Genomic DNA, 19,959 nt, shown 5'->3' with positions numbered 1-19,959 from the left:
GAGTGAAGAGAGGTGGGAGGGAGGGATGTACAACTGGTTATCTGGCGAGAGAAAAGTCTGAGAGGGGAAGAAGCATGGTCTGAGGCTGCAGAGGCAGTTGCCAAGGATGCCGCTCTGTAAATCAGCTAGCGTGTGGCTTCAGGCCGCTAAGCCAAGTTGTTTGCACTTTTGGCCACAGACCCTGTTTCCTCACTATTTCATCTTGAGAAAATTGGCCGTACCTTCCTCCGTCCTCTGTGCCCTACTCCCCGTGCCTCCCTCCCGCTCAGCAGCTCCCGGCTGCTCCTGCCTTCTCTCTGCTCCCCGCTCCCCTTCTCCTCCTTTCTCGAGCCCCTTCTTCCTCTCCCATGCCCTTCCCTCTCTTCCTCTCCCTCCTCCCCTCTCCTTCGGGGCTCACCCCCTCTGCCTTGCAGCCCCCATGCCTTTCCAAGCCCCTCTCCCCGCTGCAGTGCCCCCTCCCCTCCCCGGCCGACGTTCCGCATCCCCCCGGGCATCCCCGGTCGGCGGTGCGGGCCCCGGGCTGCTGCGCCCCCGGGAGAGGGATGGGGAGCGCGGCCCGCGGCTCCTTCCGCGCCCGCCGCCGCCGCTGTGGTGCCGAGCTGCCGTCTCACGAGCAGGGCTCCCTCCTCCCTCTCTCCCTCTCTCCTCCTCCTCCTCCTCCTCCCTCCCTCGCTCCGCCTGGGAAAGTGGGTTAGGAGGGAGCGCGGGGCTGGAGGCTGCACAGCCACAGGACTATCCCCTCCCGCATCCCGGTGGCACAGGATTCCTCTTGTTCCTTTCCTTTTTTTTTTTTTTTTCCCACCACTCTTCATCACTCTAAACGGGTCGATTTAATTGTTATTATTCCGTAGTTATTTTGCTACCTGACTTTTTCGTCTTGCTTCTTTTTGCCCCCCTTTTTTATTTGAAGGATCTGCTAAGACTTTTTTTTTTTTTTTTTTTTTGGAGAGCCTTAAAAAAAAAAGGCAAGGAAGGGAAAGAAGCCAGCAAGAGACTGAAAAGAGCAAGAGAAAGTGGCAGCTGAGAAGGACTGTGAAATCACCTCCCCTTTCTTGGACTGTCGATCATAGCGAGAGTTGTACATTATTATTATTGTTTTTCTTTCTGCGTCTATCTGTCCACATACGCAGGCAGAGAAAGAGACAAGTACTGACAGTGAAACTCGACGAGACCAGCCATGGTAGCAAGGGCTCAGCCTGATCGGAAACAATTACCGCTGGTCCTACTGAGATTGCTTTGCCTTCTCCCTACAGGGCTGCCAGTCCGCAGCGTGGATTTTACCCGAGGGACCGATAACATCACCGTGAGGCAAGGGGACACAGCCATCCTCAGGTAGGGCATTTTGCCAACTTTTCCCCTCCTGTGTGTGCATCTATATTGCCATATATGCAACGTGTACGTGTGACGTGGTCCAGATTTGTGTGTATAAGTCTCTGTGAGATTGTGTGTTATTTTACCTCTCAAACTGCAGTAGCAGCAGCTGCTACAAACAGGCTCTGCATGTGTGTTTGTGCTTTAATATGAAAAAATTGCAAAGCTTTTGAACACTTCTTGCCACACTATCCTCTATGTAGTGCCCTGGATCGAAAGAATTTCAGTGGGGAAAGATTGCTTGTGTTAGCCAGCTCTTGGGAGCGTACACTTTTCACCAGCCCTGCAGTATCAATAGAGGAATCGAAAAGGGATCCAGCTGTGCTTGCCAGATGTTACATTGATCTTCCCATGCTTCTTTTTGTACATATGCAAAAACTTTATCCCTGGTGCTGCCAGAACTCTCAGGCAAGTTCTTTTGGGATACTCTTGTCCTTTAATTTTATTTATTTATTTTTCTGCCCTGTGGGGAGTGAAGATGGATATAATAGTTGAACAGGATGGTGAAAAAACGGTGTAGCAGCTCTGACTGCTACAATTTACGAAGATTGCATCTTTGTGTGTTGGAGTTTTTTTCAGGGCTAAATAAATGGGTGTATGCTGTGCCTGTGTGTCTGGTTGTGATGAGGATGTCTTTGCACACGAAACCTTGCTTACTGGCAGTATTGAGTGTTGTATTTCTGGTTTCATTGTGCAAAGGTACTTCTGGCACTGCTTGGGCTTTCAGTTAGGAGTGTCCCAAATAGCTGAACTGCAGTAGTCTTTTTCCTGTAGGTTTTTTTTTCTCATATTCTACCTTGCTCAACTTACCTGCAGTAACTCCCCCATTGAAGGAAAATTCTGTGTGTGTGAGTGTGCAGACTGTGTATTACAGCTGTAAAACTACTGGGTGTAATTTAAAATAAGTCTGTGATCTGTGTGAGGAGCTGATAGTGCACAAACCCTGAAGCATCAAGGGAGTAATCCCCTAGTAAAGCTAACAGCAGCAGCAAAGTTTTCTTTCTCTTTCTGTGAAATAAATCCTGCTGGATGTCACCAAACACTCTGCTACACGATCCCCTGTGTCCTGCATCCCTCCCATTTAATGATAGAGGGAAGAAGGATGCTGGAAGAGGGATGTGTGTGTGTGTGTGTGTGTGTGTGTGTGTGTGTGTGTACACATATCGCTTCGGTCGCCTCCCATGTCCTCGGTTGTTTTGATCCTGGAATATCCCTTCAGCAGCTTCCATTCCCCAGCTCTCCAGACTTGTTAACTTGAATGTAAGATTTATCCACACAGAGTAATAGGATTTACAGAGTAATTCATCTGCCTTGCATATGCAGTGGAAGCGGTTTAGATTCGACATGGTAAACACCTAACAAGGGGTGTTGCCTCTGACTCCAGCTTCTCTACTCTCTCTTCCACTCACTACCAATCCATATATCCCATTAACCCTTTTCTAGCAGGACTCCTAGCTAACTTATCCCATTTTTAAAGGCAAAAACTTCCATCAATCATTTATTTTGGAGGGGCTGCTCAGACAGATGTTTGCCAGCATGTTTGGTACGTGCAGCAGCAGACAAGTCATTAAGCTAGCTTGCCCAGACAGGGGTCACTAGATTTCTATTTCCCACTTAACCTTGGAGCTTTTCAGTTTGTCTAGATGCTGTGTGCTAAAGCTACATTTGCAGCTGAGAGGGCTGAGCGGATGGAGGAGATGGTGCCTGCAAGGGCTGCGTGTGAAGCGTTCCTTCATCAGCAAGCTCCACGGGGCTGCATGGGAGACTGCTTTCTGTGATTGCGTGTGGCTTGCCAGTGTTATGTCAGGCACTAAAATAAAACACCTGAGTGAAGGGATCCAGCTGTGTCAGCCAGATGTGTGCCAAGTGACACAGTCTGCAGGAGCAGCACGCCACCCGGCCATGTAAATGCTTGCCCCGGGCAATACTGTGTTCCTGGCTGGCTGCATTTCTGTCACAAGTGACTGTGGCCAGTGCACAGGCTGTACTTTTTCCTTCAGCTGCCTTCCTAAGCCCTTTAAGCAGATCTGGCCAGCTACATGCTTTTCACATTTCCTAGGAAGGGCAGCTGTCTCCCTTTCCCTGGGACCAGACCCAGGTCTCTGGGATATTTCAATTCCTCCTTCAGACAAGGAGCAGAAACCAGGCTGTACTGGGAGACAGACTGACACATGAAGCTTGAAGGTGTGAGATTTCCCTATGTCCCATGGACTTTAGGTCCTGCAGGACACATTTCATGTCCTCAGTTTTAAAGCAAAGATTTTTTTGCTAGCTTCCCCCTCACTGTTTTGTCAACCTCCAAAACATAACTCACTTTAAGACAGCCTTGTTTTGAAAAACTCCCAGTGCCTCACTCTCCCTGTCTATAGATCCACTGTGACAACAGAAGGAAAAGAGCTAGATGGGGAAAAATAAAAACTCCATTAGATGATCTATACTAACTGTGCTCAAAGCATAACTTTATGTCCACAGATAGATAGGTAAGAGTTTTCTATGCATGGATCATATCACCTATCTTGGCTAAACATCTGCTTCAGAGGAATTGTGCACCATCAGTTTACCAGTGCCCAGTAGCTCCTATAACTTGAAGGGAAATGAAAATGTAGGAGGGAGAAAAAATGATACGCAGTTGGAGAGAAATAAAAGCAGTATACATAGTGATAAGATAACTAAAAACATTTTGTTCCTGTAAATTGTGGTGCAAATCATTCAGCAAATCACCAAGGACAGGATATTCTAAATGGGTCTTCCTCTTGGGGCCTTATACATTTGTATATAGGGTTACACTTGTAGGTGGAAGAACGGGTGGGTGGGCTGATCTATGAAGTGGAGAAAAATAGTTTATTATAAGCCCTAATGTTCCTAAAGGAAGCCAGTTCTCTGAAGCTTCATCTGCAGCTTGTTACTCAGAATAGAATTATTCTGAAAAGTTTGGAGATGACTTTTTAAAGCTGTAGCATTTAAAATATTCCCTCAGTCCAGGACTATTAAAAAATGTCCCTAACTCTAAACTGGCTCATCTCCTAAATGACCTGGCAGCAGATTTGATTCATGTGTCGGCCTTGCTGAAGGTTGATGACTCTTAGTGAGTATTTGGCATGGGGAAGTTAGGGAATTGCAGAGAGAATAAAAATAGCTCATTATAGGCTATCCGCAGGGAAAAGGGTAATTGTCTGCTCCTTGGAGCAAGGCAGAAAAGAGAGGAGGGCTCTGAGACCAGCAACAGGTGAGAAGGGCTGAGCAGAGTTGCTGGTGTTTGTCCAGCTGCAACCAAGAAAAGAGAGGAGGATGTTTTAAAGATGACGCTGTATATTGGCGAGCCTGTCAGACTTACTAAGGTTTCATTTTTTTAACTCTGTCTTCAGCAAGTGAAGAAGGACACTGAACCTTATTTTGAGCATTGAGAGGGAACTTTGGCTACAGTTCCTGCCAATGTCTTGCTGTCAAGATTACAATCATGAGGCTGTCAGTTTTTGTATGCAACTTCCCTACTTGGTGTTGGGAAAAGAAGAAAATAATATCCAAAAAAGAAATTTACAACATATCCTCCAAATTATTTAAAATAAGAAAAGAAAAGAAAAACAGGCCCCAACCCTAAATCTTCTTGCTGTTTGCCTGCCTTCAGCATCCCTTCCCATCTCGTTTGCTCTGCACATTTTGGGTGAGCAAAGGCGGGTACACGTTCAGCCTAAGGAGGGGCCGAGGAACACGAGGATGTTGGCTAAGCTGGGACATGTGCAGTGATGAAGGGCAGCTGCTGCAAACTGGGAAGGAAGGGGACTGTGTTTCTGTGTTGTGTTTGGCCCTCTGGATGGCTTAAAAGCAAAATGGCAGTGGGGAGTCCATGCTATGGGATCAAGTACCTGTACATCATGTTGGGGAAAGATCAGCTGCCTCAGAACCACCACAACAGCTCACCTCAAAGTGCCTTCAAAGAGCTCATCTGAGGGTGTCAGCAGGACTTGCAGGTTGCCCAGGAATTTTGGAAGTTCTGGCACAAGTGCAGATTTAGCCTTTAAAAACTCCTGAAATGGAGCTCATCACCAGCTGGAACCAAAATGGGTCACATCTCCATCCCAATCTGTTCTGTTATACCAGTACAAATCCAGAAAAGCCCAAGGGCAGAGTCAGAAATATTCCATTTGCCTTTGGGGCAGATTCCCAGGGACTGCAAATAAAGAGGTACAAGTGACTCATACAGGGCATAAGCTTCTGAGCGCTGCTCAGATGATGTTCAGTCTTTGGAGAACTGGGATCTCGCCAAGGCCAGAATTTGGCTCATTGCTCTTGAGTTTTTCCAAGCACAAGAATTAAAACAATCTCATGCTGATGTGCAGATGAAAACCAACATTTGACTGAGTCTGCATTTTTCATTTTTACCAGGTATTTTAAAATAATGTAAAGTTTCAGGCTGATAGCACATTTAGGAACATCCATCCTAACGGGTACTTAGTTTCTTTAAGTTGCATGTTTCAAAGGATGGGCTAGAATCAAATTATAAGCAGTAATGACAGTGCTGTTGGTGTAATCCTGCAATATAAGCAATTTATGCAAACTCTGTTCTTGGCGTCCCAGTATTTTGCTGATATGTTACATGTGGAGCTGTGCTAGAGGACAAAAGCACCTCAGGCGAAATAGCAACACAACATCACAACAAAGTTTATGCCCTATACCGTCATTTTAAAAGAAAAGCAAAAGCTGTTCAGATTACACTTACAATTAGCATATGATTTGTAACAGGGAGCACTGAGCTGAGCCCTTTGCAAGAAATGAGAATAGGCACGTTCAAACGTATAATGCCACATAATAATACAGTCTTGGCAGTAAAATTGTAACCTTGATTATTAGTGGTATTGTTGTGGCACTTAGAGGCCACCACTGGGTTGAGGCACCCTTTGTTTTAAGTGCCACGTGAGCAGAGAGTGAGAGATCCCCTCCTCTGCAGGGCAGGCAGGCTATTAGCTGGGATGGACCCAGGCTGGGGGTGGGTGGGCAGGAGGTGAGGGGACACGCCCAGGGTTGCTCGCAGGGCTCAGGCACACCCAGCCTAGTGACCCATCCATTAGCTTGGCTTGCCTTTTGGCTCAGCCACACAGCAACCCAGCAAATGTGACAAATGAGGATTCCCTAGTACATCCTCATCCACACTGGTGTTGACCAGAAGTCCCAAGTGCCTTCCTCTCTCTCTGGCCTGTACAAAGCCTTCATTATCAGTTTCAGGGTCCATGTGTTGAGACAGGGTGAGTCAGGATCTGTGCAAACTCTGTTGATTCTTTCCTTCAAATGAAAAATAAAAATGTATAAATGTAGTAACAGATGATGTTGCAAAACTTCCAGCTCTGGCAGCAGATGGTGCCATTACATGAAGGCACACATGCATCCACAGATATGTGAGAGTGTGTGTGTGTATACATATGATAAAGACAGTTGCAATATGTGTATGGTCAAAGGCTGGCAATCATCATCTCTACTTATACACACGCATTATTTTTATATGGTGTACCCAGAGGTAAGGGGGCCCTTTTTGAGAATGTCCTTCCTGCAGGGTGGGACTAACCTATCACAAGGAAAAGTGGAATGGAAATTAGAAAAGGAAAGGCTTTCTTTGGTGAAATGATGCATGTTTAATAACACTGAACGTATATTTTGCATTCAGAAAGATGGAGAGACAGCGTTGAACTGTATGGCTTTAACCTCCTCCCCTGAGTCTGCAAACACACTTCAGTTTGCAACTAAGTACCATATGTTTTCCTACTTAGTTGGCATTATAATTTATATAGTACTACACGTTACCTGAAGTGTCTTGGAGTCAGTAACTCTTCCACTCCCCTCCCCAGCAGGTCATGAGGAAAGACCTATTCTTAAAATATCTCATAGTTACTGGAATTCACCATCTCATAACTATAAGTTTTCAAAATATATGTTACACGTACCTGCCCTTTATATCCAGACCCACAGGCATCTGATTCTGACAGATCTGCAGGGCCATAGCTTGCTGCTGATGCAGCAGCAGGGCTTCAACAGACTCACTGAGAGGCTGAATATAGCCATTTTCATTGAAGTTACCTAGTTTTGTTGTCCATCAAAATTCACTCTGGTTTGTGTGAACTTGTGCTCTGCTGGAGTAAGTGCAATGGAGGCCACAAAGGTGAAGTCAGGAATTTACTGAGTTTTCTTTTACTGTTCTCTTGCTGAAGAAATAAACGAATGTGATTTTCAGCTGAATCTGACACCAAAGCATTTGCTTCAGGCTTCGAGCACATCTAATGTGCCTGGTTTTATGGTAAGTAATGGGAACTAATAATGATGAGTTTCACCTCTGCCTAGAAAACAGCTATTTCAAAATAATGTGAACCGCCAGTCTCCTCTGTGCTGATATATTTCTGCAGATTTTTATTAGGAGCAACTTGGTTGTGTGGGAGAGGCCGGCTGTGGTCGTAGAGTTCCCCCACTGTGCTCAGCCCTGTGCAAAGAGAGGAGAAATAGCGCTGCTGCAGCTCTATTGATTTCACAGGGGCTGGGCTTCCTCAGTCCCAAATAACTTGATGGAAATGAGCCCACACACACTGGGCTGGCATTCAGCAGATATTTTGCAATAGCGCATCTGTATGAAATCTGGGAGGTGTGTGCTTGTGTGTGCCTGTGTGCAAGGGTGTGTTTCCCTATGTTTGCTCTCATTTAAAAGTGGAAAGTGTTTTCTTGTGTGCAGTGGGACAAATGTTCATATACTTTGTAAAGCTGCCACACTTGCAACTGAGAGGCAGCACTGCCAGATGGCCCGGATAAGGGTCGGCTTACTTGGAGGCCTCTGTGGCTTTTTCCTACTCCTGGACCTCAGTAATCCTCGCCAATGCTGGAAGTGTCCTTTTGTTTCGGTGTGTTTCTCTTGCTACAGCTGTTAAGGAGAGAAAGCAGCAAGTATATAGCAACAGAATATAGCATCTTCCTCTTCTGAGGCTCAGGGATTAACACCACTGTAAATCTGGCTAATACTGACCCTTTGCAGTGGCAACCTGAACCACTCCCACCAATTTGCTATTCAGTAGCAGAGGGAAGTAGTGAAAACTTTGAAAGAAGGAAGAGCCTTCTCTCCTGCACACAGCCTCCCGCTGTCCTGTAAGACCCAGATATGTCTGAATGGTTTCTTATCACAGGTGATTTCCTTAGATGGGTTCCTAGAAGTTCACCAGATTTATGGGGGAAAGGGAAAGGCCAAGAGGGTTCCAGCTTACCCCCCAACCTGTGCCAACCTCTGTGCTGGGCAAAACAAAAGGGGAGTGGTCCCACCTCTGTGCAGCTGCCACTCATGGTGCCACTACATCTTCTCCTCTCAGGGTCAGCAGGATGGCCATGTTGGAGATGCACCACTGTCATTGTCCCTAACATGGTGTATCAGTGAGAGCAGTGCCCTCCCAGGGGTGGTGGTAGAGATGCTTTTCCGGTGTAGGAAACCACAGATACTTTGACCAGAAACCCAATAGTGCCTTATATGGCAGCTACCTCAGTGCTCTACTTCCTCTCTCCATCCCAGGCTAGTTGTCCACCCTCACACGAGACCATGATTCGGAGCTGCATATCCAATCACCTCTCATGCCTTCCTCTGCAAACAAAACCCGTGTTGAAATCCACTGGCAGGCAGCATCTATGACTTTGAATAGTAAATACAAATCTCTCTTTTTGCCTCTCTGTCTCTCTCTCTCTCTGTTATTAAGCTGACAGGCACTTAGCCAATTATCCAGTCGTCATCTCAGCTGTATTTATGAAGGAGGAAGAGACAACGCATACAGCTCTTGTCTTCAGGGCTTCAGCTGAGTCTCCCGTGTGTGCTGTAGCATTTCCCCTTGTCTGAGCTGCTTAGAATACACAGGGAAAGAAACCAGTGAAAGGGTTTGGTTGAGAAGAGGGGTTGGGGAGTAGAGATGGGGAGAGAGGTCTGCTCCCCCAGACCAGGGGCATGCCAGAGCTGTCGCTGTTTGGCACTGCTTTTGTGTTTAAATTTGGCAGAGCACACACGCCTTTGTTGCATAAGGTTGCGATGGATGGGGAATGCGGTGGCTGTGGGTACTTGCAAAGTCCTTTTGCAAGGATCAAAAGTCAGGAACTATGTGTGGCAGATTGTGAGTCTGTGCCTTAAAGTGAGGGAGTCACATGTACTTGGGACGTGGTGTGCATTTGTGACTTGGATCCAGGAGCCAACTCTAATCCCCAATGCGGTACTGCGCCTAGAACATACAGCCTGCGCTGGCTCAAGTGTTTACTCCAAACAGCAAAATTTAGGCAAATAGCACTGAAGTGTTCTGTGAATATTTTCATGAATGTTAAAAATGAATTCACTTTGGCTGCAGCTGTGCTTCCTTTGTGTGTGTGCATGTGCATCTTCTTTTCTCTCCCCCTTGTGAATAATCTGAGTGGATGAGTTTTCCTTGCCCTGGCGTTCACGGACAGAATGTTTTTAAAAGGTCCATAGATGAGCAAAACAAGGCTCTAGCAGCAACTTCTGCAGCTGGAAGCCCTGTCAGTACAGATCTGCAGGCATGTGCCCCTTCCTCACCTTAAACCAAGACACTAATTTTGTGTGTATGCCTGTGGTGCTCTTGATATATATTTATGTTGGATGCTGCTTAGGGAGCACTGGACATGGTTCTTGCAACCCCTCACAGGAGCCCAGGCATAAAAGCAGTCGAACAAGTGAGATGTAGAGCTCATCACAGCTTGAGCCACAATAATTTATGTGCACGTGACAAGAGAAAATTACCTTTAAACTCTGCACCCAACCAATCAATCTTGCAGCAGCCTGTTTTTGCTCAAAAAGGTGCCTCAGGCCAAGCCTATCAAGCTCAGAAAAAGAAAGGTTAAAATGTCCCAACATCATTATCTCTTCCTTTTTCTTTGGAAGAGAGGAACCACAGTGACAAAGCCTAGCTGACTCCTTCACACCAGCTCCTTTGTAGTGAGTTTCATTCCCACTTCCAGCCCTGATTCCCAACTGGAGTCAGCACGAATTTGTCCATGATCAGGCCCAATTCTTATGTGGTCAGAGAACAGAAAGGAAAGCATGTGACAGAGAGGACCAGGCACAAATAAGCATGTTGGAATTGGAAAATGCTCGAGAGGGGAGGAAAATGTTACCACTGCAAGATGCAATTATTAAGTGCTGCAGGTAGTACAGATATGCTAGGAAACCCCCATCTGTTCCATGGTGTCCTCTGAGCTTGGAGAAAAGTGAGATTCCAGGAGTGATTACTCCTTGAAAAATGATTGTCCCCTCTCTGCCAAATATGATGTAACATGATCCATGGCCTCCATCCCTGCAGCAATAGAGCAGGGAGCCTGCACCAGCTGAGGCACTTGTTCATTGGGGCTTCACAGGGGAAGGGGCAGTGGAGCCTCCCTCCTGCTATGAGCAGAGACGTGTGTGGGCTGTGATTTAGTGCACCATGCTTGTCCCTTCAGTGCAGGCAGGTTTATTAGCGGTCCTCTTGAGTCAAAGGACAGGGGAGGCTTTAAGCTGCTGGAAGAAGATGGAGAGGGGCTGCTGCAGCCTGCCCTCCCTCCCTCCTTTTCACATTTGCTGCCCCCTTAGCCTTTGGTGGGCTGCTTGAATAGGAGTAATCCTTCCACAACCCCCTGATATTTCTCAGGCAGGTTCTGTCCCCTGCCTCCAGCTCTTCAGACTGTCCCCACAGCGAATTCATTTTCTCTTCCTGCACAGAATGCCTGGTGCATATATGTTTAGTGAGCTCACGGAAAGGGTGTGTGTAGGAGGGCTAGTAAGAAGTGACACTGTGTCACCAGTAAAGGCTCTTCCTCTTCCTCACAGAAATACAGTTGGATGCCTTTTGCCTCCCAGTGATGAGTTTCTCCTGCTTTCAGTTGTGATCCAAGTTGGAAATGGAGTGGTAGCAGATCTCATTCATTTATGAGGTGATTGACAGGCAAGAGCTTAGGCTGCAGGCTGGTGTGAAAGCCACCTTGCTGCTGTCAGCAGAGGAACACACTGCAGTGCTTGCTTGGTGTGCTGTGATTCTACTCCTGGAAATTGGAAGGAGGCAGCTGGGGGCTTTTTCTCCCTCTGTTGTAGCTCTTTCTTGGGTGGGAAGCTTGACACCCTTGCGTGACACTCACGTGGGGTGACACATCAGCGCTGGAATGCAAATCTGAGATTTTCTTCTGCAAGTGGCAAAGAAGGCAGATGCATTTAAAAGACAATGGTGGTGCAATGTTAGGGAAAATTCTCAGTGTTCAAATTGCCAGACCTCTCTAACCTTGAAGCATCAGGACTTTAGCTGATGAGTTGTGATAATTTCAGCTGTATTTGTCCATTGCAGAAGCTGTAGAAATTTTGGAGACTGCTCCACATTTGGACCCCCATTTGTCCAATTTTCCATTTGTCATGAAACCATAAGATGATACAGAAAACTAAAGCACCAGCTGCTGGTGCTGTAACAGGGATGTTCCTTGGTGCTGGTCACTCTTTATTAACCTCCTGTGGCACTTTTTGTAGGACTGTGTCTCTGAAGATCTGGTGAAAACCCACACATTTTGGCTGCCTTTACACTTAAGAGAAACCTGAGATTGGCATCCATAATCAGGAGCAGAAGGTGCTGCAGGCAATCTGTCTTCCTTGCACTGCATTAAACCCATTTTAGTTTTTTCAGTTAAATATCAAATTATCTGTCCACCCACACATCCTCCCCACTGCAAACACTGTGGTTAGGGATGGGCCATCTGTAGGACTTTTACCTGGGTAAGGGGGTCCACGGGGGTTCTTGCGTAACATGCTTCATGCGTATTCATTGGCCTTTAGAGTGGCATTTCTTTCCTTCCTATTCTCCTGGCTGGTCTCCAGTACTGGCAATGAGTCAGAGGCATGCAGGTCTATCAATTTGAAAAGTGTGTCCCAAGGAGGAGGAACACGTGCAGCTTTGTTCTGCCCTGACTCGGGGAGGAGCACTTAAATGCAGGCCAGGTGGGTCAAGGACTTTGGACATGGTGAGACCAGTTAGCCTTTCAAATGCCTTTTTTTTTATTCCCCACAGGAAGCTCAAAGTGGGAGCAGCATCCAGCCCCCAGAGCAGAGAGAAGGAAGGGCATGCATTAGATTTTACAGCATCCTTGTGTTGTGCTGTAGCTGTATCTCTGCTTCAGTAGAAGTGCTTTGGCTGCCTGCTATCACTGCAGCGGGGTCCTGTGTCTCTTTGGAGGGCTTTATGTTTCTAAGGAGATGTGGTCCACTTGGATGGACTCCAAGTGGGAATGATCATAAGTCTAAACAGCATACTTATGAGGACAGATGGATGAAAATGGGGCTGTTAGAACTGAAGAAAAGAGGACTAAATGTGAGATATGCATAACAGCATGCAGGTACATAGGACACAAAAGAAAGGAATTACTTCTGCAGAAGAAGATGGGGAGGAGTTTAGGATTGTAGCAAGAGAGGCAGGTTTGATGTCGGTAAGCTCTGCAACAGTAAAGATTGCAAAACATTGAGTCAAATTTCCTTGGGAGGCTGTGTAACTCCATCACTGGAGGGCTTTAAGGCCTGACTAGACATGTACAAGGAGTGACAGCTGCCACAAATGACAAAGTAGAACTGATCTATCTTTCACAGAGTAGAACAGACTAGATAGTTCCTTTGGGTCTCTTCTACCTCTGCTGCTTGATTCTGTGCTGCCTTCAGGCTTAGAGAACAGCAGAAGCATAGGCAGAAAGGCAGCTGGAAGGTTCAGGGAAATGCCTCAGTGAGATGCTGAGTGAGCCTGGCCGGGCAGTCCTTGCCCATTTCTTTGGCTGTGGCTGACCTTCTCCCTTCCATCTCAGGGACATGATGTGCTCCAAGGAGACTGTCATCAGTGCCCCTCCAGTCCAAGCATGTGACACTCAACCTATCTGGTAAAAAAGAGTAAGAATCAGTGTCAAAACTATGCCTAAAACTGATTTTCTTCTGCAGGGACTCAGATTTTTTTCATCTGCTGCCCTTGGAGGGCCACAGGACCTACAGGATGTTTTACCGTAAGCGTAGTAGGGAAAAACAAGTCGGAGGCTCAGTGTTTTATCCTGGGAAAGTTTGATGATGTTGCTGAATGCTCACTTCATGAGGCTTTGTCAGCATGTTCTGTTAATGAAATGTCACCTTTTATCAGTATGAAATCACTTTGTGCATTGGTATATGAGCCCATGAGGATTTGAGTCTACCTGATGAGAGGTGGATGTGGTGCAATTTATGAGTACTCCTGGGGCTTTTCCTCACTAGGGAGCTGGCATGTGACATCAGGCCCAAAGTGGAGCAGGTGGCAAGCCTTGCAGCTACTGAGTGTCATGGCTTTAGCAGTGAACTGGTTGCACGTGAGGCGATGAGAAAACTCCAGTGCAGTGAGGATGTAGGGGTGAGTAGAGAAAGGATGTCTTAAGAGGTTGAGGAGCAATATAAGAGGGGAAAAGCTATTCAGGGAAGGAGGGGAAGAGCATAAAGGGGCCTGCTGTAAAGTTTGGAGTAATGTGCTTGGTGTTAATCTTTCTCTAGCTTTAGTGACCCAGGCTGTTGCTAACCTGGCCAGGCAAGCTGCCAGAGGCTGTCTCCATTGCTCACCCACCATCCACTCTCATCCTGTCTCTGACTGGTGTTTTCTTGTCAGCATTTCTCTCCCACAGATCGATTCCTCCTTGGCTCATCCAGTGATTTTAAGCATAGAGAGAAACTTCCTCTTGGCGGTGAGAGATAATCAAGCTGAATATTACCCATCTCTGAAGTGCAGGCAGTTCGTGAGCAGAGCCAAAGTCAATATCTTGGCAGATGTTGCCTTGCATTGATTTATCTTCTCCTGGAGCAGGGTGGATGGTCTCAAAGAAAGCAGCATGGTCACCTGGCCAACCCCCAAAACATTTGCAGGCTACATTAGCTTGCTTGATTTGGTCTCCAGAAGCTGCCCTCCTCAGTGTCAGGGGGTAGAACAGCGTGGTGCCAAACTCACAAATCCCTCCTTTGTGCTCATCAGTGTTACTTCTTGTGCTGAGACACATCCTGGGCTCAGAGCACCAGCTCACGGTGCTGAGCTAAGCCAGCCTCATTTACAGGCTTAATGGAGCAAGGAAACAAATGTGTGTGCTGCTGCTGGTGAGGGGAGAGGAACAAGAGACCCATGCCCCAGAAAGGCCTTGCAACATGGGGGTTCTTCCATGCAGGGAATCTGGATGTGCCAGAGAGGAAAGTAAGGGAGAGGAAGCTTCTATCCGAGCAGCAGGAATGGGGGAAATAGGAAGGGCCCCTCTTCAAGCCAGAGGAATTGCAGTCAGCAGTCAGCAGATTGCTGTGTGGGACCGGGTGGGAGGAAGGGGGGCTGTTGGCAGATAGAGGGGGATTGTGGAGGCAGGCTGTGGGGAAACCAATTGCCAGGCAGGAGGACCAGGTCAGAGTGCTGCTTCTGGGCTCTGCCCTGTCAGAACAAGCAGACAAAGCATGCAAGGCTACCTGTATAGAGTTCCAGTCCCAAGCTCCCCAGCATAATACACTCTCTGTTTTCAGAAACCTTTGAGCTCTCCCCCCATGTCTGGCAGCTCCAGGTTTGGCTTTGGCAGGAAAAGGACTCCAGCAGAGTAGGCAGGGGGCTTTTCAAAACCGCAGCTAAAGAGAAACCATCTGTATGATCTCAAGTAACAGACTCTCACATGCAAAACCCATCCCCTTCGGTACCATCCCCTTCCCCCAGCCCCTCATCTCCCCAGTCCTGGCTGAGCCCTTCACAGCTCCTCTCTGCTCACCCTGCCGTTTTCATGCTGGAGCAGCAGGCACTGCACAGATACACAAACCACATCTCTGGTTCTGCAGCTTCCCCCAGGGTGTGGACAGATGCTGATTGTCTTCATGCCCAGTTGGGGACAGCAGGAATTGTTATAAATAGCATCAGTCCCTTGCGTGGCAAAGACAGAACTTTCCCCTAGAAGTCCATCACTCTGCTCCCAGGACTCATTGGGAGGTCTCTTAAATGTCACAGAACGTTTGCAGCAGAGAGTACCTCTGGAGGCCTCCTGTGGGTTCAGGGCTTGATCCAGGCAGAAAATGGAACAAGTTTGCTGAATCTTCCCTCACAATCTGATTCTTTCTGCCTGTCCTCATAGTTTTTATGTGAACGGCAGCTTCTGTTCAGAAGAGACTTGGGACTGAAATAAGAGTAGCTGCAGAAGTGAGCACTTGAAATGCATAAACCTGATGTGTTGAAGAAAGAAATAGGTCTGGAGCAGCATAAGGGATATAGGGATGCCAGGACAGAGCTGGTGTGGGGATCCTCAGTTCAGGAGAACTTTGCTGGGAGTATTGCCTGCACCACACCAGAAAGGGGTGGCAACAGCAAGAAAACTTTCCTGCAAGAAAGTAATATGCTTTTCCAGCACTAAAGATTCCCTCTGCTTCCCCTCGGGGGTTGATTTGCTTCTGTAGGAGTGCAGATTGCATAAGGAGCCAAAAGTAACCTGTTTAGAAGCAGGGCTGCTCATCCTCCCTCTCCTCCGCTCTCTGCCCTCAGGCAGAGGGTGCTGCTCTACGCCTCTGGGCAGCTGAAGCCCTCCCTTTGCATCTCCAGAGCTGGCACCAGGCTCTGTCCCCTGACAGCAGCCGGGCACCCCCTGCTGCAGCCCCACTCCAGCCCTGGGCACTGCTTGCTGCTGCCGAGGCTCTGTTTGATCAGCAGCAGCTCCTTAGCTGGGTTTGTGGCCGCAGGGGCTGCGCTCCTGCTGGAGAGCGCCTGCGGGCACTGGGGGAGCACCCTGTGTGCGCTGACATTGAAATTAAAGCTGCTCGTAGGAGATTCAGGGAGAAACAATGAGCAGTACCAAGGCTTGGATAGCCTCCAGCTCACATGTGCCTCCCCGGGGCTCCCCAGTGCCTCATGGAGGCCCAGCTTGGACTGCTCTCGTACCATGTGTTGTGCCTCATGGAGGCCCAGTTTGGCCTGCTCTTGTACCATGTATTGGGCTGTCGGTCTCTGTTTGTGATTTCTGCCCTGTCCTTGCTTGTTCTTTGGTTTCCTTTGTGTTTATTATTCTAATTTATTGAGTTACCTGGAGTGTTTTCACAGACACCAAGGGTGGTTTGCAGAAATTAATGGTTGTGCATTCTGCTTGTCAGTGCCTTACATAGGCCTTGCTTTTATGTGATAGAGACTAAAATATGCTCAGAGAAAATGAAAATGTTAACCTCTATTAAAAACATGTGTAGAAATGTTGTTGCAAGATCTATGTCAGGGCATAGGAGTACTTTGAGATTATTTAGCTTAGTAGCCCCTACCATTTCTGAATCTCAAAGTACTTTAATTGATTTCCCCTTTAAGACAAGCCACTATTTGTCCCCATTTTCTAGTGTGGGAAACTGAGGCTTGAAAAGTAGGTTTGCCTCACCAAATTAGTGGCCAGACATAGGTGACCAAAATCTTTGCTGGCTGGAACCCCAGTTTTTAGGTCTTGTTCAGAGCTGTGCTACCTAACTTGCTGCTGGACTAGAATATCACATTAATGTCTCTGAATGTAATGCAAAAGCAGGAGGTCATCTTTCCTCAGTTGTGGTCAGAAAGGCCAGATCTTGGCAGTTCCAATTTATGGAAATGAAGCTGTGGGAATCTATGACTGGTGTTTGCCATCTGAGTGTTCTCCTCAATGAAATAGGGATTCTGGCTTAGAGAATGAGCATCTTTGTAAAGGAGGAAACTACTTCCATGCATTTCTGTAAAAGAAGAGAGGAAATTGAGAGGAGATACCTACACATAGCAGTGCAAAGTGTTTTGTGGAGTTTGGTTGTGTTTATTCACTTTTTTGGAAAGGAGTAAAGCGGGGTATCTCAAAAGGTGGTTACAAAGTGTGTAACAGCTCACACAGCTCTGCAGGAAGATCTAGATGGGGTCATAGGAAATGACAGGCCTGTAAATCTTGGAACTATGTAGGTGGCAGGTCCTTTCAGTGGCCGATACTATAAATCTATTGAAACAAGCTGTCTGTTCCCTAGAAGTTTACTGAGAAATTGCACTCCTTGATTGGTCAGGGAATGCCAGATGCAGCATTTTGTGGAGATCACAGAGTCACTAGGGGTGACATGATGCAGGGTGGAATTTTCATCTGCTGGGACACAAACCATCTGAAAGGGAAGTTTCTTTTCAGGTCTTCCATGAACTCATTAAAACGTAGGATGATCATTTTCCTCTCCTGCTTGAATACTTAAAAGTCCTTAAGAGAGAGTGCCTTTCAAACACACTCTTGTTTAGCATATATGAATTTCTTCGCAAACAGAAGAATTTAAGAAACAGCAGATGATAGCAGAACTCTTTTACATCAGTATCTTGAATTTTTAAATTTACATTATATAAGAAAATACAAAAACCTCCTAAGTGGGCAAATATGCAGAACCATAGAAATAACTTGCTGATAGGAGAAATTTCTGTGTCCTGGACAGATTGTTTCCTGCTTTTAGTCTGAAGCAAGAGAATTGATATCACTGCTGTTGGGAGGAAGGGGTCAGGTCATGAGCAGGGATTTGCCCAACATTTATGAAGTGACCATTGGTATCCTGTTTTTTACTGCTTTTTGGGATAGTGCTAGGTCTGGGTGTTACCTTGTGGCAGTGAATTACATACATTATTGCACTTAGTAGGAAAGCAACAAATCCTACCCAGCCTTACATGGGCAGTGTTTGCTGTATGGGATATTCCCTGCCTTTATCACCATGTTTGCCCTTGCTGTATTCTTCATTGTTTTATATATCCTTCACTATGCAGCCTGCTTTGTGTCCTCTTTGAAACAAAAGGCCTCAGTGTTTTCAATCTCCCCTCTTACAGATACTCTGTGAGGTCTCTAACTCATTGCTGTCACCTGTCCCTGAACCCTTTTTATTTCTATTGCATCTTTTGCAGATAGGATGACCTGATATGGGACACTGTATTGCAGTACACTACTGCACTTAGCCTCATTTTTTCTCTTTGTCTCAGTGCATCCTATCATTATGTTTGGATTCTTGTCCATTCTGAACAGAGGATTTTTATGAGTTTGCCATGCATTAATCTTAATTTCTGAATGACTGGGTTAATTTAGAAGCCAACAAGGTAACTCAGATAATTCCTTCCAGAATGTGCATCTCCTGGCATTGTGTGCTTGGTCAGTGCTTCTGCTCAAGACAGGGTATAGCCCAGCAGATTGCCTTTTTCTCACTTGTTAGTAAACTGAGTCAATACATTACTCATTTGAGTTCTTGTTTTATGGAGCTCTCTCTTTTTTTCTTTTGGTTTTTTTTTGTTTGTTTTTTTTTTGTTTTGTTTTGGTTTTTTTTTTTTTTCCTTTAAAATTAACTGTTTCTTTGAGCAGTCTTTTTTCCTTCCCTGGAATCTTTGAGGTGAGGTGTCACCTCTGGTAATGGTGTAAGAAAGCTCCTGTGGAGAGGTTGCTGTGCTCTGCTCATCAGTCAAGCACAGTCACTTCAGAGGTGGAACCCTGTAAGTATTAAACAGCAAATGACAGTGGGTTGGAGACAAGAAAAGAAGAAGAAAGCATCCAGTTTCAAATGCAGGGACTGTTTTGGAAGGCAGATTATAATTAAAGTAATCGGAATACAGACATTCAGGCAGTCATTGCACTCAATGCCTTTGAAAAGTGTCAAGCTTTGATTATAACTCATCTTTTTGTTTATAATGTTATCATACAAAAGATTTTGCCCAAGGAATCTGCTGTCTCCAATACTTAGTCCCATGAAGATAGAAGATACTAAGTAGTGTCTTTACAACCCAAAGGCATCTGGCAAAAACCACGGTGAAACGAATCCTGCTGCTGCACCCAAGCACGGAACATCCCCAGAACTCTGCCACTCTGCACACCATTGGGACAAAACTCTAGTCAGTATCTTTCTAGGGTCATTAGATTATTTTTTATAGATGAGGAAGTAGGGGAAAAAATACTCAAGTTAGAAGAAATGGGCATGGATGCTGGTGAATGAAGATGTAACTTTAAAAATCAGAGCTAGAAAAGGAGGAATGTTTAATACATGCTGCCTCAGAACAAACTATTTTGGACCTGCTCGTTTCTCGACTACATACTAGACCACTATGATTATTTCAGTGTTACTTTATTTGAGCTATGTCATTTCCTATAAAACAAGAAGTCTCTCTGCTTTGTAGCAAAGTTCTTAAACCATGTGACTGACCTCAGTTCCCAGGAGAGCCTGCTGGAGAGTACAAATGGGCAAGTGAAAAGCATTTGCGCAAAATACACTGCTTGGTGTGGTTTTGACCTGAAAAACACTCTAATAAGATGCTGGTAGCAGAGACTGAGATCACATGATACTCAATAGGAATCCAGCAGTGAATAGCTTACTTTTTATTATTTTTCCCCTATTTAAATTAAGGGGCAGGTGGAGGAAGTTGACATTCTAAGTGTGTGTTTCTGAAGAACAGTAAATCCAGACCTGTCCCTTTAGTGAAAGCCCCTAGAGTTTTTGGTCTCCTAAAAGTAATACCAACCTAGTGTGTGTTTAGTACAGCCTATTGGTATGTACTTTCTGAAATCTTTGGAGTGGATGGGGACATGCCTGCACTTAGGATGTGAAATACAGTAATTGCT

The 19,959-nt window shown here is 46.2% G+C and overlaps 1 protein-coding gene across 4 annotated transcripts in view; it reads left to right on the top strand.

Annotated features, from left to right (window-relative positions):
• LSAMP (limbic system associated membrane protein) overlaps window positions 1-19,959 on the top strand; it is a 985,865-nt gene that overhangs the window by 687,040 nt on the left and 278,866 nt on the right. For 2 of the 4 annotated variants that reach the window (XM_064722162.1, XM_064722152.1), the window contains exon 2: window positions 1,254-1,332. In XM_064722162.1, coding sequence (XP_064578232.1) covers window positions 1,254-1,332 — 79 coding nt within the window. Of the gene's footprint in view, window positions 1-663; window positions 1,333-19,959 lie in introns of those variants that run through there. The other 2 variants (XM_064722153.1, XM_064722144.1) reach the window with 2 other exon arrangements.

The sequence above is a fragment of the Zonotrichia leucophrys genome, chromosome 1, assembly GCF_028769735.1.
Source record: "Zonotrichia leucophrys gambelii isolate GWCS_2022_RI chromosome 1, RI_Zleu_2.0, whole genome shotgun sequence".
NCBI lineage: Eukaryota > Metazoa > Chordata > Aves > Passeriformes > Passerellidae > Zonotrichia > Zonotrichia leucophrys.
This window is presented reverse-complemented; position numbering and strand designations above follow the sequence as displayed.